General features: G+C 41.0%; 1 protein-coding gene across 1 annotated transcript; it reads left to right on the top strand.

Moving 5' to 3' along the window:
- Positions 1-2397: 2397 nt before the first annotated feature.
- On the top strand, positions 2398-19205 carry fam83b (family with sequence similarity 83 member B). The gene is made up of 5 exons (XM_058058038.1): positions 2398-2573; positions 7820-8299; positions 10540-10704; positions 14246-14370; positions 15833-19205. Exons 2-5 carry the CDS (start codon positions 7844-7846, stop codon positions 17700-17702), a joined length of 2616 nt encoding a protein of 871 aa, XP_057914021.1. The 5' UTR covers positions 2398-2573; positions 7820-7843; the 3' UTR covers positions 17703-19205.
- The last annotated feature ends 1593 nt before the right edge of the window (positions 19206-20798 follow it).

Genomic DNA, 20798 nt, shown 5'->3' with positions numbered 1-20798 from the left:
GCAAACATAAGAAGATAAGATAAGATATTCCTTTATTCATTCCTCAGTGGGGAAATTTGCAAAGGCTCTAACAATGGTAATAATCATATTTAAAAAGTCAGGAAGAGGTTTTATATGCTCTCACAATGAAAATATTCTCTTTACCCAAAAACATGCTAGGTTAATTTGCGACTCCAAATTGTCCATAGGTATGAATGTGAGTGTGAATGGTTGTTTGTTTATATGTGCCCTGTGATTGGCTGGCCACCAGTCCAGGGTGTACCCCGCCTCTCGCCTGAAGACAGCTGGGATAGGCTCCAGCATGCCCGCAACCCTAGTGTGGATAAGTGGTACAGAAAATGGATGGGTGGATGGAATAGTATCCGACTTTGCCGAAATTCATTCATTCATGAACCGTGGAAAAGAGTGCCGAGGTGGCAGGAAGTGAATCCACACCTTGTATTTTTTTTTACTCGATATATTCTACACGTGGGTTTTCATGCCAAACTTGTGATTGCTGCCCACTGGTCTTGTATGTTGCAGTCGCTGCCAGACTGGTGCGTTCTGTCATACTCATCACAACACAATCGCACAATTCACTTTACTGACGTGCGTCCACTGGCGTATTTGGTTGATCCAATCCAATCCAATCCACTTTATTTATATAGCACATTTTATAAACAGAGTTTCCAAAGTGCTGCACAGACGAGTAAAAATAAAAAGTAATAATCCAAAACTAAAAGAGCATTTAAGAAATAAAATAATAAAATAGATATTAAAATATTAAAAACAAGAATCAAAGCAATAAAAGTATAAAAAAATAGAACCAATTACAATAAAAAGAAATAACTAAAAGACACAGGACCATACGACTCACTCTGAGTTAAAAGCCAGAGAATAAAAGTGGTTTTTAAGACGAGCTTTCGATATTGGGGGCCTTTTTTACTTGGGAGGGCAGAGAGTTCCATAGTTTGGGGCCGACCACAGAAAAGGCTCGGTCCCCCCTGGTCTTAAGTCTCGTCTTGGGCACCACAAGTTGGAGCTGGCCCTCGGACCTCAGTGACCGAGCTGGAGAGTAAACTTGGATGAGGTCCGAGATGTATTTGGGGGCCAGCCCATTCAACGCCTTAAAAACAAACAATAAAATCTTAAAATCAATCCTAAAACGAACAGGCAACCAATGAAGGGAGGCCAGAATTGGGGTGATGTGCTCCCCCTTTTTGGTTCCTGTTAAAAGCCGTGCCGCAGAGTTCTGGACTAACTGTAAGCGGGAGAGAGACTTTTGGCTAATTCCAGAGTAAAGTGCATTACAGTAGTCCAGACATGATTAAATAAAAGCGTGCATGACTTGCTCAAAGTGTTGCAAAGATAAAAAAGATCAAAATAAAATCACCCACAATTAAAATTCTGTCATACTTTATCAGCATTGCAGCGACAAAGTCAGAAAAGTCCTGAATGGTTGATCTGCTCCTCGATATGATGTCATGGAAAACTTCATTTCGCTCATGTTTTATTGTTGTTTACTGGCTTTCATTTTGTGACTGTGTTTTTTTTAAAGAAACTTTAAGGCCGAGTGGGAGAACTTGCCGACAGGTCTTTAGGTAATTGAAGCTTTTCTCCACATACACACTGCCCTGACGCAAGAATGCGGAGGTTACACAATGGGATCGTTTCTCAAGAGGCTTCAAGTAGCCGACCCCACAAAGTCTTCAGAGTGATGGCTTGATTGCATCACATGCGTCCCAAGAAACGCATAACACTAAGGCAAGGGTGTCCAAACTTTTTTCCTCAAACTGAAAAATGAAAAGACGCAAGAGCCTTGTTGTTATGTTGTCAAGCAACACATGTAGATAAGAGAAGAAAAAAATGCATCTCGCCTTTGTGATAGAGGTGAAAAAGTCTATTTTTAGTATCAACTTTGGTCTTTTTTCTACCAAATATATCCAAATATTTCAACTTTCTTCTTGTGAATGTTATTCTCATAATTAGGACTATATTCCCATAATATGTTTACTTTATTGTCATAACATTATTACATTGTCCACAACCAAATTTTCCAAAAAAATACTGATTTGTTATCTTGTTTTTTTTTTATAATATTATGAGTCTTTTTTAATAGTTCAACTTGATGCTACTATAATCATGTTATTGTTCCTTGCAGAATAATGATGTTATTGTCATAAAATTACCCTTTTTCATTCAATTACCACTTTTGTTTTTATATTTTGACTTTTTCCGTTTTTGCTGTTGTTTTTTGCAATACTGTCGTCTGTCAGTCATTGTGATTTTTGCCGAGGCTGCACTTTGTCACTCGAGAAGAGGAGGAGAGGAGTGGCAAAAAAAAAGCCTCAAACAGGTTTACTGTAGCCTGTGAGCAGGTTTCCAAGCAAACCGACCATTTGCATGTCAAAACTGGAACTCACACCCTCTGTACTCATCACACTGCTCATCATGTTCAGACAACTCCCTCCTGTCTTTGTTGCTTCCAGCCTGACCGTGGCTTCCTCAAATATTGAAGCAAAATACTGACGCCTGAAGATAAGCCTCACTGGAATATATCTGGGAGTAGTCAAGAGGATTTCCCTACTCTAAATGTAAGTTACTTATCTTACCGTTGTCTGAGAGGTGACTACACTGGGATGAAATACATCAAATCAAGCTACACAATGTTTGCGCTTTCTTATATTTGAATAAGGTAATCCTGACCTCAGTGTTAAGAAAGTAAGCCATTTACAATATAAATAAGATTCATCCTCCTGTGCATTGCTTTAAATGTTTTCTGGCGTTACCAGAGTAGAGTGTAGGGGCAGACAGGAAGTGACGCTTAGTGTGGCTTACATCCGCAAGAAGCCTGTGTCGAGGTTTTATTGCACCTGCTCCGACAAAAGAATGATGAGGAGGTGGTTGATCAACAATGTCCTTATTGCGAAAAAAAAATAGGATACTTTCGGCTGCAACCGGAACTACCCCCCCCCCCCCCCCCCCACACACACACACACCCCACACACAGTCAAGACTCAGCTTGTCAAGTTTACAGGCCGAAATCAAAAAATGTTTAAACATTACTAATACGGTAACTCTGCCATTGGCTAGCGACTAGTCCAGCGTGTATCCCGTCTCTCGCCTGAAGTCAGCTGGGATGCTGGGATAGGCTCCAGCATACCCGCGACCCTAGTGAAGATTCGTGGCATAGAAAATGGATGGATGGCCAAAAGTAACTGCCAGATCGTAACAGTATCCTTGAACATGTTAAAGGATCTGCTCCTGTGATACATATACATACAGTAACTGCCACATTGTTGAAGTATCCTTGAACATGTTAAAGGATCTGCTCCTCTGATACATATACATACAGTAACTGCCACATTGTTGAAGTATCCTTGAACATGTAAAAGGATATGCTCCTGTGATACATATACATACAGTAACTGCCACATTGTTAAAGTATCCTTAAACATGTTAAAGGATCTGCTCCTGTGATACATATACATACAGTAACTGCCACATTGTTAAAGTATCCTTGGACATGTTAAAGGATCTGCTCATGTGATACATACATACAGTAACTGCCACATTGTTAAAGTATCCTTGAACATGTTAAAGGATCCGCTCCTCTGATACATATACATACAGTAACTGCCACATTGTTAAAGTATCCTTGAACATGTTAAAGGATCTGCTCCTCTGATACATATACATACAGTAACTGCCACATTGTTAAAGTATCCTTGAACATGTTAAAGGATCCGCTCCTCTGATACATATACATACAGTAACTGCCACATTGTTAAAGTATCCTTGAACATGTTAAAGGATCCGCTCCTCTGATACATATACATACAGTAACTGCCACATTGTTAAAGTATCCTTGAACATGTTAAAGGATCCGCTCCTGTGATACATATACATACAGTAACTGCCACATTGTTAAAGTATCCTTGAACATGTTAAAGGATCCGCTCTTGTGATACATATACATACAGTAACTGCCACATTGTTAAAGTATCCTTGAACATGTTAAAGGATCCGCTCTTGTGATACATATACATACAGTAACTGCCACATTGTTAAAGTGTCCTTGAACATGTTAAAGGATCTGCTCCTCGGATACATATACATACAGTAACTGCCACATTGTTAAAGTATCCTTGAACATGTTAAAGGATCTGCTCCTGTGATACATATACATACAGTAACTGCCACATTGTTAAAGTATCCTTGAACATGTTAAAGGATCTGCTCATGTGATACATACATACAGTAACTGCCACATTGTTAAAGTATCCTTGAACATGTTAAAGGATCTGCTCCTGTGATACATATACATACATTAACTGCCACATTGTTAAAGTATCCTTGAACATGTTAAAGGATCTGCTCCTGTGATACATATACATACAGTAACTGCCACATTGTTAAAGTATCCTTGAACATGTTAAAGGATCTGCTCCTGTGATACATATACATACAGTAACTGCCACATTGTTAAAGTATCCTTGAACATGTTAAAGGATCTGCTCCTGTGATACATATACATACAGTAACTGCAACATTGTTAAAGTATCCTTGAACATGTTAAAGGATCTGCTCCTGTGATACATATACATACAGTAACTGCCACATTGTTAAAGTATCCTTGAACATGTTAAAGGATCTGCTCCTGTGATACATATACATACAGTAACTGCCACATTGTTAAAGTATCCTTGAACATGTTAAAGGATCTGCTCCTCTGATACATATACATACAGTAACTGCCACATTGTTAAAGTATCCTTGAACATGTTAAAGGATCTGCTCCTGCGATACATATACATACAGTAACTGCCACATTGTTAAAGTATCCTTGAACATGTTAAAGGATCTGCTCCTCTGATACATATACATACAGTAACTGCCACATTGTTAAAGTATCCTTGAACATGTTATAGGATCTGCTCCTGTGATAACTAAGCCGTATTATGTTCCCTCTTTTCGAAATGACTTTTTCAAGTGGTATTTCTATTAAGTGTTCTAATGACCTATATTTTATGATCTTCATATGGGTGTATAAAATGACTTAAATGTTATTTAGGTATGAGTTGTGACTTACACTAAAATTCTACTTAGGTCAAAGGAGCAAAACCCGAGGACCACCTGTACTACAGTAACTGTACCTCTTATTTATCCAACTAAATATCTCGTTTTCTTGTACAATTGCAAATATTTGAAAGAATCCCCTTGAGGTTTGGCAAAAGCATGAACTCAAACCAGTCCACAAAAATCCAAACTTGCATAATGACGGTCATACTGCTACCAAAAATGATAATAATACTAATAATGCGCCAATTCCTATGCCATGCATTATAACATTATAGGACCTACATAGAACTATTGGCCCTGCGTAGCTTCTTTTTCTGATGTTGCGGTGAATCCTCTGATGACCCCTGCCGCCCCCTTGAGTGTGTGCACCTCACACTCGCAAGGCATACAACGGTACAACTAATTTATGGCTAAATTCTATGTCAGTACTACTACTTACTGTTTAAATACTGTGCCGCTGGTTTCTTTGACGGGAGACACAGAAAGCGATCAGTGGACTCACAACGAGCTTGTCAACCCACTGTAAATCACAGGATGTCATTACATATGTAAAACAGTAGAGCAATGGAACAGTCTGAGACGCAATGGAACAGTCTGACACACCGTGGAATCTTCCCAATAGCCCTAAACTCACCCCACAGCAACTTTAACAGTGAAGAAGTATACCTAATAAATATACAAATGTACCAATACGAGTTTAAGGCTGCACGATGAGTGGTTAGCATGTAGGCCAAGAGATCGGGAAGACCTGGGTTAGATTCTCCTCTTACACATCTCTGTGTGTAGTTTGCATGTTCTCCCCGTGCATGTGTGGGTTTTCTCCGGGTACTCCGGTTTCCTCCCACATTCCAAAAACATGCTAGGTTAATTGGTGACTCCAAATTGTCCATAGGTATGAATGTGAGTGTGAATGGTTGTTTGTCATGATAGGGATAAGCGGTATAGAAAATGGATGAATGGAGTTTAAAATGGAAAAGAACAACTCTTTTAAAGCTTTCCCACGACTATAAAAATATTCAGTTTATCAACATTGGGTTCTATTTCAAGGAAATTGGCTTATTGCAGCCAGGTCTGTAACCAATCAATGGTGATGAAGGAGGGATGACTGTAGACTAATTGAGACTCATGAAGTGGAGATAAAGACATTTGTGCATTTAAAGGAAAACAATGAGTATTTTTCCCTCCAAACATAAGTGAATGTCTTGATTGATGTTTATTGCCCAATTGATAGCCACCGATGAGGTGCTTCTCATTAACACACTCCACAAGTTTACTACTCGTGCTCTTGACAACCATTGACAGCCTCTCATTTAGTGAACATGACCTTAATTGAAAGTGCACGACAAATAAAGATAAGGAAGTTTCTTTAACGCACAGAAAGTAGAATAGGGTTTAATGGCAAATACAATAAACCTCGGATATATCGGATTCAATTGTTCCCACTGGTTTTGTCCGATATAAGCGAAATCCGTTATATGCGTATACCGGAAAATGTCCGTTTTACGCATATATCGGATTTATATCCGGTATATGCGTAAATCGTATTTTATCCGTTATAAAAAGGCACTTCCTTGACTATGTTTCCAATGTACCTGGACTGGGCAATGAAAAGAGACGTAAGGTAATGAGAATTGAACTTTATTGGACTCTGAGCATAACAAATTGTTAATTAAGCTAGGCCCTGTTACGCCCGTCAGGCCTACGTTATTTCCAATAGTGAGGTTAAGATCTCATTCACTGCTGTGCTAGTATTATTGACGTCACTCACTTTTATATTTGTCCTAAATCTGGAGCCAGGAGAAAGACACGATGCGGCCATCCGATATATGCGAGGGAAATTGGAACGGGACTGGAGATTTTGTCCGAAATAGGCGAAATCCGTTATAAAAAATCCGATATATGCAATGAATTTTTATTGGAAATGCATTACAGAAAAATCGGTTCTATTTTATTTGTCCGTTGTGAGCGAATTTCCAATATATCCGAGTCCGATATATTACTGTACCACTTACACTCATGGTACATGGTACCCAATACAGTTGATATAATCAGACTCAGATATAATAGATGCTTGTGTGTGTTGCAATAAATGTCTTCCAGACGTTTGGACAGGAAGTGACGTCGAGGATTCAGTGTTGGGTACGGGTACTGCTGTGCTAGTATTATTGACGTCACTCACTTTTATATTTGTCCTAAATCTGGAGCCAGGAGAAAGACAATAGCCAGTGACATCAACAAGATTAGCATAACGATGCGGCCATCCGATATATGCCAGGGAAATTTAATGGAAATGCATTGGAACGGGACTGGAGATTTTGTCCGAAATAGGCGAAATCCGTTATAAAAAATCCGATATATGCAATGAATTTTTATTGGAAATGCATTACAGAAAAATCGGTTCTTTTTTTATCTGTCCGTTGTGAGCGAATTTTCGATATATCCGAGTCTGATATATCCGAGTTTACTGTATTATTACAGTGGCATCCTGTTTTATTTTTAAAACCATCAAGGTAGTTTAGTTGTTATCCAAAGGCTCTAATTTGAGAGTGATGACTGACTGATCACAAACAGAACACAATTTGTTTTGAAGTACCGTAATGTAAATGTAAAAACCTTTACCCTTCAAAAGCCTTATCATTTAAAAACAGACTGATTTCATGTGCCTGAGTATTGACAGTCGATGACAAAAATGCTGTTTAATTTCGTACTCAATGATAAAATGTAATCTCCCTAATCCTGTTTTCATTTTCTGCAACAGGTGTAACTGAGGCGGCCTTCAACGATGGAGTCTTCTGAGTTTTCTTCGCTATCATCCTTAAGAGGAGAATATGCATTACATGGGGATTACATGCAGCCCCACTACAAGGAGTCCTATCGACTGGCCATTGACTGTCTCCTGAGCGGGGGCAGGGACAGTTATGCTGAGTTCCTTAAAGGAGAACGTATCGGGAGTTTCCTGTCTGAGGAAGAGCTCGGCTTCATCACGACCAACGCCAAGCAGCTCCCACCTCAGAACCATGTAGAGGAAGTCACTGAACCGACGGACAGCAGTCAATCATCCTCTGGAACATACTGGCCTCTCCACTCGGATGTGGACGCTCCCAATTTAGACTTGGGGTGGCCGGAGGTCACGCACGAAAACCTACAGACCAACATAGATCTCCTTTATCATCCCCCAAGACAGAACAGCCCCTTCATTAAAGAAGTCATTCTTAAGCATATCCGGGATGCAAGACAGGTAAAATTCTGCTCTTCTGCCCTGGGGGGGGCCACGCTACCCTCAGACCTTCAGTGTGCAGCAGTGGCAGGGAGTGTCTGCTGGCATTTCATGGCCTGAATCCAGTTTGACAACATCTCTCATCAAGGGAGTGTGGGAACTCGCTGCTGCTACTACGGCATTAAATCCTTTACATAATCAATGACTCACTAATGGTCACCAGACTATTTGTATTCTGTTGCATGCAGACATGCTGCGCCTGCACTTAATTAACTCCTCTACACTTCAGTTCCGTTAAAGTAGGGGAAACTGTTACACGAGATGCCTGGTTTTTGTCTAATGTTTACCTTTAATGGCTATAGGAACTGACATCCTGTCTAAACAAATCGACTCTTCAGTAATAAAGGAGCTGAAAGAAAGGAGTCGTCATTACCCAGCAAAGCGGGTTAAAATGAAGTCGTTCTCCCACCTCATTACATGCAGCCCAGACATTGATTTGTTCTTTGTGCCAAATGAATTAGCATGTATTCAAGACTTGCATGAAAGAAATGAAACGACCGTCAGTGAGATGAAAAATAAAACCTAAAATATTCAGTGGCGATATTGAGTTGACTTGGGGATAAAAAAAAGAAATTATTATTAAGAGGAGACCATTATTTGTATGGGTTTCCTCCGGTTTCCTCCCACATTCCAAAAACATGCTAGCTTAATTGGCCGCTCCAAATTGTCCATAGGTATGAATGTGATAGAGCTGGGATAGGCTCCAGCATGCCCGCAACCCTAGTGAAGATAACCAGTACAGTAAATGGATGGATGGGAAATCTGAATCTTAACATCACTTTTACCCCATTTTTGACTCATTCATTCATTCATTTTCTACCGCTTTTCCTCACGAGGGTCGCGGGGGGTGCTGGAGCCTATCCCAGCTGTCTTCGGGCGTAAGGCGGGGTACACCCTGGACTGGTCGCCAGCCAATCACAGGGCACATATAGACAAACAACCATTCACACTCACATTCATACCTATGGACAATTTGGAGTGGCCAATTAACCTAGCATGTTTTTGGAATGTGGGAGGAAACCGGAGTACCCGGAGAAAACCCACGCATGCACGGGGAGAACATGCAAACTCCACACAGAGATGCCCGAGGGTGGGATTGAACTTGGGTCTCCTAGCTGTGAGGTCTGCGTGCTAACCACTCGACTACCGTGCAGCCCCATTTTTTGACTCAATTAACAAAATAACATAATAATAACAACACATTATTCTGCTACAACTGTAAAAATGTAAACCAAATGTTCAAATGTAAAACACATTTAAAACTAAATATCAACTTTCTAATAAACATGTACCTTGTCGTTTACAATAGAATATGGAAGAAAAAAAAAAGTCGGCGGCGGTGACATTGCAGTATTGCATCGGTTAGGTGGTGACGTCAATGTTTACCAATATGCTACAATAAGTTTAATTGCTTATGTGTTGTTGGAACCAGAAATGAGTATTATGAATGTAAAATGTGACAGAAACACCGGGTGACAAGTAACAAATACATGTATTTGTATTCGGATTGAATGGGTACACATTTGGTACATTCGGCATTGTGATGCACCTCCAAAGTAATGTGACTCAACAAGAACTACTACATGTTTATTTTTTATTTGAGAATTTCCTGCCAGCGCTAGCGCGCAAACCTAGCAGCTAGGAGACCCGGGTTCAATTCCACACTCGGCCATCTCTGTGTGGAGTTTGCATGTTCTCCCCGTGCATGCGTGGGTTTTCTCCGGGTACTCCGGTTTCCTCCCACATTCCAAAAACATGCTAGGTTAATTGGCCACTCCAAATTGTCCATAGGTATGAATGTGAGTGTGAATGGTTGTTTGTCTATATGTGCCCTGTGATTGGCTGGCCACCAGTGTAGGGTGTACCCCGCCTGTACCCCAAAATGAATGAATGGATGAATTTTCTGCCAGCAGATTGCATTTGCACAAAACACAACACCAAATGGTGGCATTAATACCAAGTTACATACCACTATATATACTGTCCACTATACCACTATACAATACTGTCTTTGAACTGAAACCAGAGAGTTGAGGGTGAGGTGTTTATTTGTCTTCAGCGGATGACACATTAACTGAGGCAAGGTGTTTATATACATAAATACAGTAGACACCTCACCCATCTCCATGTATCACACATGGGTCACCACACGTCACCTTTGCTGAGCTGTTGACCACGTACTATCCCCTTTCTCCTCGCAGGTCATCGCCATTGTGATGGATATGTTCACTGATGTCGACATTTTCAAAGAAATTGTTGATGCATCTATACGGGGATTACCTGTCTACGTGCTTCTGAACGATTTCCACCTGAAACATTTCCTCACAACGGCTGAAAATCAAGACGTTAAAATTCAACAACTGAGGGTAAGTGCACTTCTAAACACCAAGCGTCTGAGATATACTCCACAGCTTTAGTCATGGATGTTGTCCCCGCCATCTTGTTCCCCCTGTTTTGCCTCTCATATCTTCAACCAATCAGCTCAGTTGTATCACCCACTTATGTCTTGTCTCTCATTAGCTCCGAGAGCATTTTACATGTTTTAGTTCAGCCATTGTCAGGGCCTTTTGTGGTTGACCTTGTCATTTGTTTAGCTCCTCCTTGGCGGGTGTCCTTGTCATTATTTTCAAGTGCCTTTAGGAGTGAAACGTGAAACCATACTCAAGATGTCTTGGTGGTTTTTGCGCCATAATTTTGTTGTGTCAAAACGGTGCAATGATAATACAGTAAACCTCGGATATATCGGATTCAATTGTTCCCACTGGTTTTGTCCGATATAAGCGAAATCCGTTATATGCGTATACCGCAAAATGTCCGTTTTACGCATATATCGAATTTATATCCGGTATATGCGTAAATCGGATTTTATCCGTTATAAAAAGGCACTTCCTTGACTATGTTTCCAATGTACCTGGACGCGCAGGCAACGCTGCAAACGCTGCAAATGACGTCGTATAGCGGCCTGTCACGATTCGGCGAATCGGAGCGCCACGATGCGGCCATCCGAAATATGCGAGGGAAATTTAATGGAAATGCATTGGAACGGGACTGGAGATTTTGTCCGAAATAGGCGAAATCCGTTATAAAAAATCCGATATATGCAATGAATTTTTATTGGAAATGCATTACAGAAAAATTGGTTCTTGTGAGCGAATTTCCGATATATCCGAGTCCGATATATCCGAGGTTTACTGTAAAAGCCTATTATATATTTTTTTCTCAATTTATGTGAAAATATATAAAATGTTGGGGGAAAAAACATGGTAGAAAATGGCGATTGTGTGTAAATAAACGCACCACGAGCTGCCATCCCACCAATAATCCTGACCAAACGAACAGCACTATTTCACTGTGGGACCTCAATTACTGACAAAACACTGAGCAAACACAAGCAAAAAAAGGAGGCACAACTGAGCCATAAACCTATAATCTGTCTTCCTGATGGAGGTTTTAAAGCAAAAGCATGGAGGTTTACGGCAAATGGCGACCAACATTACAAGCATAGTTTTCCGACAGCAAATAATGAAGCAAATTGCAACATTCTTCTTGTATGAGTGATATATGTAGCATGCATGCAGAATATGGGGGTGCCATGGCTGGAGTGGCCGTGAAGATGATACTTGAAATCCCATCTGTCCCATATGTACGGTATCTCTACCCCGAGATTGTTGATTTAAGATAGAAAACATAAGATATGCTTTGACATTTTAAATAACGCCATGATTGCTTTCTTGCACGGAGAAGAGACTCTGCATGCTCAATTATTCCTTCTTTTATTATTCAGTCCGTCACAAGTCAACTGAGCTTGGTTTCGCTGATACCAATATTTTGGCAATAAATAACACACTACTGATATCAGTTGTCAAAGCAAACATTATAATGATTTGTCTTTATGCAGGGTGGCACGGTGGTCTAGGGGTTAGCGCACAGACCTCACAGCTAGGAGACCGGGGTTCAATTCCACCCTCGGCCATCTCTGTGTGGAGTTTGCATGTTCTCCCCGTGCATGCGTGGGTTTTTTCCGGGTACTCCGGTTTCCTCCCACATTCCAAAAACATGGTAGGTTAATTGGCCACTCCAAATTGTCCAATGTGAATGTGAGTGTGAATGGTTGTTTGTCTATATGTGCCCTGTGATTGGCTGGCGACCAGTCCAGGGTGTACCCCGCCTTACGCCCGAAGACAGCTGGGATAGGCTCCAGCACCCCCCGCGACCCTCGTGAGGAAAAAGCGGTAGAAAATGAATGAATGAATGAATGTCTTTATGCAAAAGTACCAAAAATGCTGCAATTCTCGTCAATTATAAGCAAACAGGACATGGCGTTAATTGGATACCTGAGATAATAATAAAGAGCGAGGCTATTAAAGTCATTCCTCGCCATTTTGCTGCTTCACACACACACATTTTTTCATTCAAATATATGAACTCATTCAATCACAGACATTTTTCAATAGGAAAGCCCTTCAGTACGATTCTTTCAAGGAACACACAATACATAAACATGGAAAGATTGATGCAGATGCAAAGACTTGACTCCCGTCTTTCATCAGAAAAAAAAGTTTGTTTCTGCATTTTTCTGTACTTTAGTAATCTGCAGTAGACAAACAGTAGGTAGGATTCAGGAAAATATCAGTTACAACTAGAAAAGGGAGAAACGAGCCTTTTGTGAAAAGATACATTTCAAGCATGACTTTCATTTTGGCTAAAATATTGCAATTAAAACACAATTTTCACATGAACTGAACTATGTGGGTCTATAAAGTTCCCCTACATTTTTGTGTGGTATGCAACGTGACAGCTGTCTTTATGCAAGGACTTCCTTTTCCTGTCTTGTGTGATTCTCCATCCTCTCATGATGCATTTTTATTCCGTTTTTAATAGCATCAAAATTAAATGCAAGCTGCAAATACCAATTATTTTCCGAGTTGATTAATCTGAAGCCTGTCTTTTTGTTATCGTTATGGGCCAAATTATGATGAAACAATCACAAACAGTTGTTGTTTGGTCCACAACATATCAGAGAAGAGGCAAAAATGTGCATCACTGTTTTCAAAAATGAGTGTGAATATCTTGTTTTGCCTAAAACACAAAAATAATAGGTCTGCGTTTATGGATGACTAAGGAAATTAAAAAATGTTCATATTTGAAGGGCTTAAATCAGAGCATATTTTCATTTTTTAATCACAAATGAGGGCGGCACGGTGGTCTAGGGGTTACAGCTAGGAGACCAGGGTTCCAGGGTTCAATCCCACCCTCGGGCATCTCTGTGTGGAGTTTGCATGTTCTCCCCGTGCATGCGTGGGTTTTCTCCGGGTACTCCGGTTTCCATTCCAAAAACATGCTAGGTTAATTGGCCACTCCAAATTGTCCATAGGTATGAATGTGAGTGTGAATGGTTGTTTGTCTATATGTGCCCTGTGATTGGCTGGCGACCAGTCCAGGGTGTACCCTGCCTTACGCCCGAAGACAGCTGGGATAGGCTCCAGCACCCCCCGCGACCCTCGTGAGGAAAAGCGGTAGAAAATGAATGAATGAATCACAAATGAACACCTGTTTAATAATCGATTCATCATTGATTTATCAATTCATTGTTGTCTTAATGCAACATTAAGTTGGTTGAAATAAGTTTCTTTGTCTGTGTTTGATGATGAAGTGTTATAATTCCTATGTATTGGATCACAAATGATTTTGTTGATCTCCAGAAGACACACATGCACAAATGAAATGGCCGTTAAGAGCACATCACAAAGCGACAACAAAAAAAAGAAAAAGTAGTCACCTCACAATCCCATTTTTCTGCTCGCTTGCTGGTGTGTTGCAGCTGATTGACACATTGATTGCACCGCAAACGACGTATGTAACTATTGACGACCCCATGTGACTTGTATTCTTTTCTTTTTTCGACAGAACATGAGGGTACGCACTGTGAAAGGCGAAGAATATCTGTGTCGGTCAGGGACTAAATTTCATGGGGCAATGGAGCAGAAGTTTATCTTGGTGGACTGTCATACCGTGATTTACGGCTCCTACAGGTGAATACAACTATTGCAGGCCATCCTTTATGATTCATGTTTGGAGTGAGGTGTGTTCGATATCTTTCAGTGTACCAGAGAACAGATATAAATCATCAGAACTAGGGGCAAATAATATGTTTTTTTTATATTTTAAAATATGTACCAGTACGCCCTTGACAAATGTTAACCATGTGTCATCATTTAGTCTTTGGGTTTTTTGCTGATACATCAGTCTTTTCTTCTTAGAGACACTGATCGATCTGTTGGTGGGCATGGTGATTTAACCCTCCTCTTGTGTTAGGGTCGGCACCGACCCGTTTTACATTTTAATGCATGAAAAGAATCACATAACATTTGTTTATTGCATCAAGGCTTTTTGACTTTGTCAGGAAACTCTATTTCAACAAAAGAAAACAAAAAAAAATCATTTTTACTACATTTTAAATTGGTCTGGTTGAAATTATGACCACTGTATTGTTATAATAATAGGATTAAGATATTAAGATATGCCTTTATTCATCCCTCAGTGGGGAAATTTGTAATAATATGACTATAAAGCAATATTTTGAGCCACAACTGAGATCATAAGTGTACAATTAGCCAACACAATGACAACCAGCTCCTCTTCTCATCGTGTAAGCTTCAGGGGATTCTCATTTTGACCGCTTTTCCAGTATACCAGCAGAAAAACAAGGTCCAGACATTCACTCATTTGACTGATGGCTGATTTCACATTTACAATTTGGATCATGGAAAGAATGGCAAGAAGTACAGTGAACCAAGATCTGGACCTGTTCTGCTTTTTTATTTCACTTTATACTAAAGTTCTGTTGCTGAAAACAATCACTTTTTCTACCTTTTCTTGACATTAATATATATGGGTCAAAATTCACCCCAACACCATAGATGTTTCTAGTGATTAATAAAAAAATTAATAAAAAATTAAATAAGAAAATAAATAAAACTAATTAATTTAAGAGATATGTTCTATAGCCCTCAGTAACAGCCAGGTAACAAAAGAACCTTCAATTTATTGATATGATTCTTTTGAGGTTCATTTGACCATTTTTGGAAATAGAAATGGAGGGGTATAGTGACAAAAAAAAGGCCTACATACCCACACCAAAAGTATTAAAACCAACATTTTCATGAATGCGGAAGCCTAAGAAGGTAACCAAGACATGAGAAGCAAATTTGATGGTAACTTGTTGTTTTTAGCTGATTTAATACATGGGTCAAAACCAACCTGTTAACATAAGAGATGATACCAGAAATCTAACACAAGCGGAAGGTTAAAACACTACCCAAACTTCTTTTCTCTGTGCATTTATACACATGCATGCTCATACACGCTCTATAGATACATTTCTCATATTGTAAAGTAACCACATACTGAAAAAAACAAAGGGATTTGTACATATACTTATGGAGAGATATTTCCTCCACACTGAAAACTAACCACATTTTTGTTTGTTGACAGCTTCACCTGGTCATGTGGAAGGATCAATCTGAGCATGGTGCAAGTTATCACAGGGCATCTGGTGAAGTCTTACGATGAGGAGTTTAGAACGCTATACGCAAGGTCCACCGTGCCAGCTGAGCTGTGCCAAACAGAGGGTTCTCTCCCCTCCAATGGTCCACATGATCTGCTAGTCTGGCCAAAATATTCTTCCCCTTGTAGCCAAATCCTGGACCGTCGGGACCAGTTGAGGCACACACTGGACTCCGTCTACCGGAAGACCTGTGAAAGGAATCTGCATGAAGATAATCAACTTAGGCCTTTGATAGAGCATGACATCGGTTTGCAGAAGCACATGTCCCAGCTTCAGTCTGCAGAGACAATCGACTACTTGAAAAGGCACAGCTATGCTGGAGAGAGACAAGATGGATACGTCCCACAGAATATTCGAGGCCGAGCAAGTAACTGGAATATTACTCGTGAAACAGCAATCGGGATGAACCACTATCCAATGGATAATAACTATTTAGTGCCGCAGATGTACAGGAGTCAAAAGCTTCGTAAGTCCTACAATGGCAATGACAAACAGATTCTATCCCTGCAGCAGAACATGCCAACGCTGGAAAAAACATCCAAGTCATTCATGCGCACATGGAGGATTGAGTCATACCTGAAAAACCCAGATGGAGAGTCGGACTATTTGGATCAATTTGATCGACGAATGAGGTCTTCCCTTGCTTTTAGGCCGACCATACCGGAGCAAATGGAACCCAGCACACACATAAAAAACACACCTTCTGTAGGTAATGCTTCAACATCGATACACAACCCTTTGCACTACTCCTCGCTTCAATGGAATCCAACTGACAGCAACAGATTAAACAACGAGGAATTCATAATGAAGAGAAAAAGCCTGCAGATTTTGGAGGACTGCAGCGGAGCGAAAAGCTCTTATCCGTCGTCATATGCCAGTTTAGGTAGGGTGAAACGTGGGCAGATCATCACAAACCCTGACCTCCTCACAAACAGCTGGAATAAAAGGCACAGTGTGGCAGATCCCAGATCAAACTCTGCATACACGCAGGACTCCTCCAGTGCTATGTACGGTGGTTTTGCTAGAATGCAAATAGATAGAGGCACGGCTGGAATCAAGCATGGAGTATATGGCTCAAATCTCATTGAGGATCAGAGGTCCATGTCTCATTATGATGTCAAGAGCCCTAGCACTTCCAGTTGGCGGCAGCAGCCTTCTCGGACCGTGTCGGCTGCTACCCTGGTTAGGGACGGTGAGGATTTGACAGTTAAATCCAGCCGAATGGGCTCTCAGCAATTTCTAAAGAAGAGCACCCAGAAGATAAAGTCCTTTTTGAACATACCGGATAAAAAAGAGCGCCAAGCGAGAACAATAGAAACGCCGAGTGTGACATCAGAGGGCAGCACGGACACTATAAAAGCTGATGATGACAGCGCCGCCGTTGAAAGTGAGGTTAAACTTCACCATAGCAACTCATCCATCGGGCAATATGGAAACCACACGGCAGATGAGAAGTATTCCAAACCGCGATTTACAACTGAGGGGCACCGGAAAGCACCTCAGATGCCTGCCTCTGTAGCACAAAATGAGGCTGACATCTCTGACAAGAACAATGAGGTACCTGGTTGGAGGAAAGACAGGAAAACAGACAGTCGCTTGTACAGCAGATTCGAGCCTTTCTGTTCAGTTCAAAAGAAGCAACCTTCACGCTCTCCAGTCAACTCTCTGGAGAAAACCAAAACCAAAGGTGAGGTAGCCAATGACATCAGCCTCGCCCGACTGGGGAGAGGCCACCACGAAAATAAGCTTGAGAAATTCTTTCACAGAGTGGGAAACCTCATCCACAAGAACAAGTAGTGGACTTTGAATTGGTGTCTTTCTAACGTGTCACGTGTTTTTTACTCTCTGTACCATTGACAGACGTCTTGAGAAACTTTGGACTGTCCAGTCTGTACTTCCACATCGGATTCGAAATCCATGCCGTATGCTAAAAGCCGACATTTTAAAAACATAGACCAAAGTCTTTCTAAGCACTTTTGGGAGTGAGGCCAACCACAGTGGAGTGGGCGTCCATGGAGACAGGCTGTGGGTGTAATAAATTAAAACGACCAGTTTCACAGGAATCACGAAATCCAAAGAAATACAGCTGAATAGGTGCAGATTCTGGAAGAACTATAAAGCTTTGTGTGCCGGTTATTGTGTGTAGCTGCTCTATGGGAGTCCACAACTCAATACAAAGGCCCAAAATTTGAGCATAATGGGTCCCCTCTAATAATGAATCATACTTTGCGGACATTCCGCATCGTGATCAGGTGTGGAACCAATTAAGCGGATGACTGTATCGTCAAAGCATTTTGAATTGCCTGAAATAGTGATATAAATAATATGGAGGACTAAACAGACCACACCGATATGCAGATATGGGAACTCCGATGAACCTTTTTATGTTAAAATTGCCTAAGAACTTTTCAAAGTTTATGAGCTGTATAATGTTTCATGGCGCCTTTGTCTGAACACAGACGTGAGATATCAAAAGACATGTTAAGATGTTTCTGCAAGACACCAGGCCATCTGGAAGGTAATTGTTATGTATGTAATGTCCATATGTTCATTGTATTTGTACAGTACTGTTGTATTTACATTGAAATGCTTCTGGCAAACACTGTTTACATTATTCAATTTTATGGCGCACTGATTCACCGTACAGCACGTTTATCTGCAGAAACGTAGAGAGACCTGTAGAAAACCCACAACTTGAATTACCACGTTTCACGCAGTAAGTAAGTCAGACTGAGGTATAATCAATCCATTCAAGTAGTAGCCGACTTGTGTCAGTGTTGAGAAACACTGAGTGTCAAAAAAATAGCAGTAATTAAAAGTCAGTCGCCATCCTTTCTGTATTTATCAAGGGTTTATGAATATATATTTTTTCTACTGTATTCAATTGCAATGCCAATGTTTGACTATAAATGCATAATTCAACCTGAACAAACTGTACTGTTTAATTCAATGAGTAGTGCACATTTTAAGTGCGTTCTAAATGCACATACATAGTATGTACAAAAGGTGTGCATATGAATTTACACATCAGTAGCCATTTAAGTGTTCAAGGACTCAAGGGGATGGGTGACGCTTGTGCAAGGAACATTTCTGAATAGCATTACACGCACAGCATCAACAATATAGCATGAAGTACCCAAGTGAAAATACTGTATTGTGGATGGTGCAGTCACAGTATATAAACCAGACATGGGCAAATAACAGCACGCGGGCCACAAGTTTGATAGAATTTTGTACATGCACATTTTGTTTAGCTGTTGTTTTAAGAAATCTAACTTGAATAAATGATGTTTTTGTTAAGCTTTTTTTTTCCATTGCTTAATTGTAATAATACTTTTACTCCTCTTACTCCCGTTTTCTTGTCATAACAATTATTTATCTCTCCTTTTATAAAAAAAATATATAATTTATGGCACAGTGGTCTAGGGGTTAGCGCGCAGACCTCACAGCTAGGAGACCAGGGTTCAATCCCACCCTCGGGCATCTCTGTGTGGAGTTTGCATGTTCTCCCCGTGCATGCGTGGGTTTTCTCCGGGTACTCCGGTTTCCTCCCACATTCCAAAAACATGCTAGGTTAATTGGCCACTCCAAATTGTCCATAGGTATGAATGTGAGTGTGAATGGTTGTTTGTCTATATGTGCCCTGTGATTGGCTGGCGACCAGTCCGGGGTGTACCCCGCCTTACGCCCGAAGACAGCTGGGATAGGCTCCAGCACCCCCCGCGACCCTCGTGAGGAAAAGCGGTAGAAAATGAATGAATGAATGAATATATAGTTTATATGAAGCATAATTTAGTTCAGCCCATTCACCCGGCCCTCCACATTATTTTCTGTTTCTCATGTGGCCTCTTGGTAAAATTAATTGCCCATCCTGGGTATATTATTCTAAAGATAGAGTCGTGTATGTGTATTTGTTCTGTAAGTTCTGCTAAATGCAACACACTCTACACTGCGATCTACACTGACAACTCAGTATTCATTCACGCTATAGTCAAACACTAGCGGTGGTAATCTCCATTTGTAGTCAACGGCTTCACCGACCACCACCAAACATCCACTCACATTTATTCTCCAGTGGGAGTTGCACTGGAGGCAAGGTGGGTGCCCAGTGACATAAGAGCAGCGCCTGGGGTGGAGCTGAGTTAAAACACACCCTGGTTACTGGAGGAACTGCTCCACCTCCTGAGCTACTGCTGCCCCCTGTAGATCAGGTCATATACACTCAACAATAATCTGGTATCTGGTGTGGCCATCATTTGCTGGTGCAAAATATCTACTTCACATAGTACACGTACTTCACATATATCAGGTTGTTGATTGTGGCCGGGAAATGGTTGTGCAAAGTTGCTGGATATTGGCCGGAAATGGAACATGCTGTTGTATACGTCAATCCAGAGCTTCCCAAATATGCTCATTGAGTGACACGTCCAGTGAGTTTGCATGCTCTTGATGCGCATGTTGGGGGGGTTGAGGGAGCTGCTGCTCCTTCACATTGAGAGGAGCCAGCTGAAGTCAGGGATGCCTCCTGGACGCCTCCCTGGTGAAGTGTTCCTGGCGTGGCCAACCGGGAAAATGCCTTAGGGCAGACCTAGGACACACTGGAGGGATTGTCTCACAGTTGGCCTGAGAACACCTTGGGTTCCTCCCAGTAGAACTGAAAGACTCGGCTGGGGACCTGGAAGTCTGGACTTCCTTACTGAAACTGCTTCTTCCGCAACACCGACCTGACAAAAAAAAGACAGCTACTCCTTCGTGCGCTAATATTTCTGCCTTAGCAAGTGGGTATAAAAGTTTCTCTCAAAAAATTCAGTTGCCTTTGCTGTACAAACTTAGCTTTGGAATAAACTTTTTGGATTCTGCCTGGAACTAGTCTACAGTGCCTCATTTCAGAGT

Source organism: Doryrhamphus excisus, chromosome 20 (assembly GCF_030265055.1).
Source record: "Doryrhamphus excisus isolate RoL2022-K1 chromosome 20, RoL_Dexc_1.0, whole genome shotgun sequence".
Lineage (NCBI taxonomy): Eukaryota > Metazoa > Chordata > Actinopteri > Syngnathiformes > Syngnathidae > Doryrhamphus > Doryrhamphus excisus.
The sequence above is the reverse complement of the archived record's forward strand: the minus strand, read 5'-3'. Positions and strand labels throughout refer to the sequence as shown.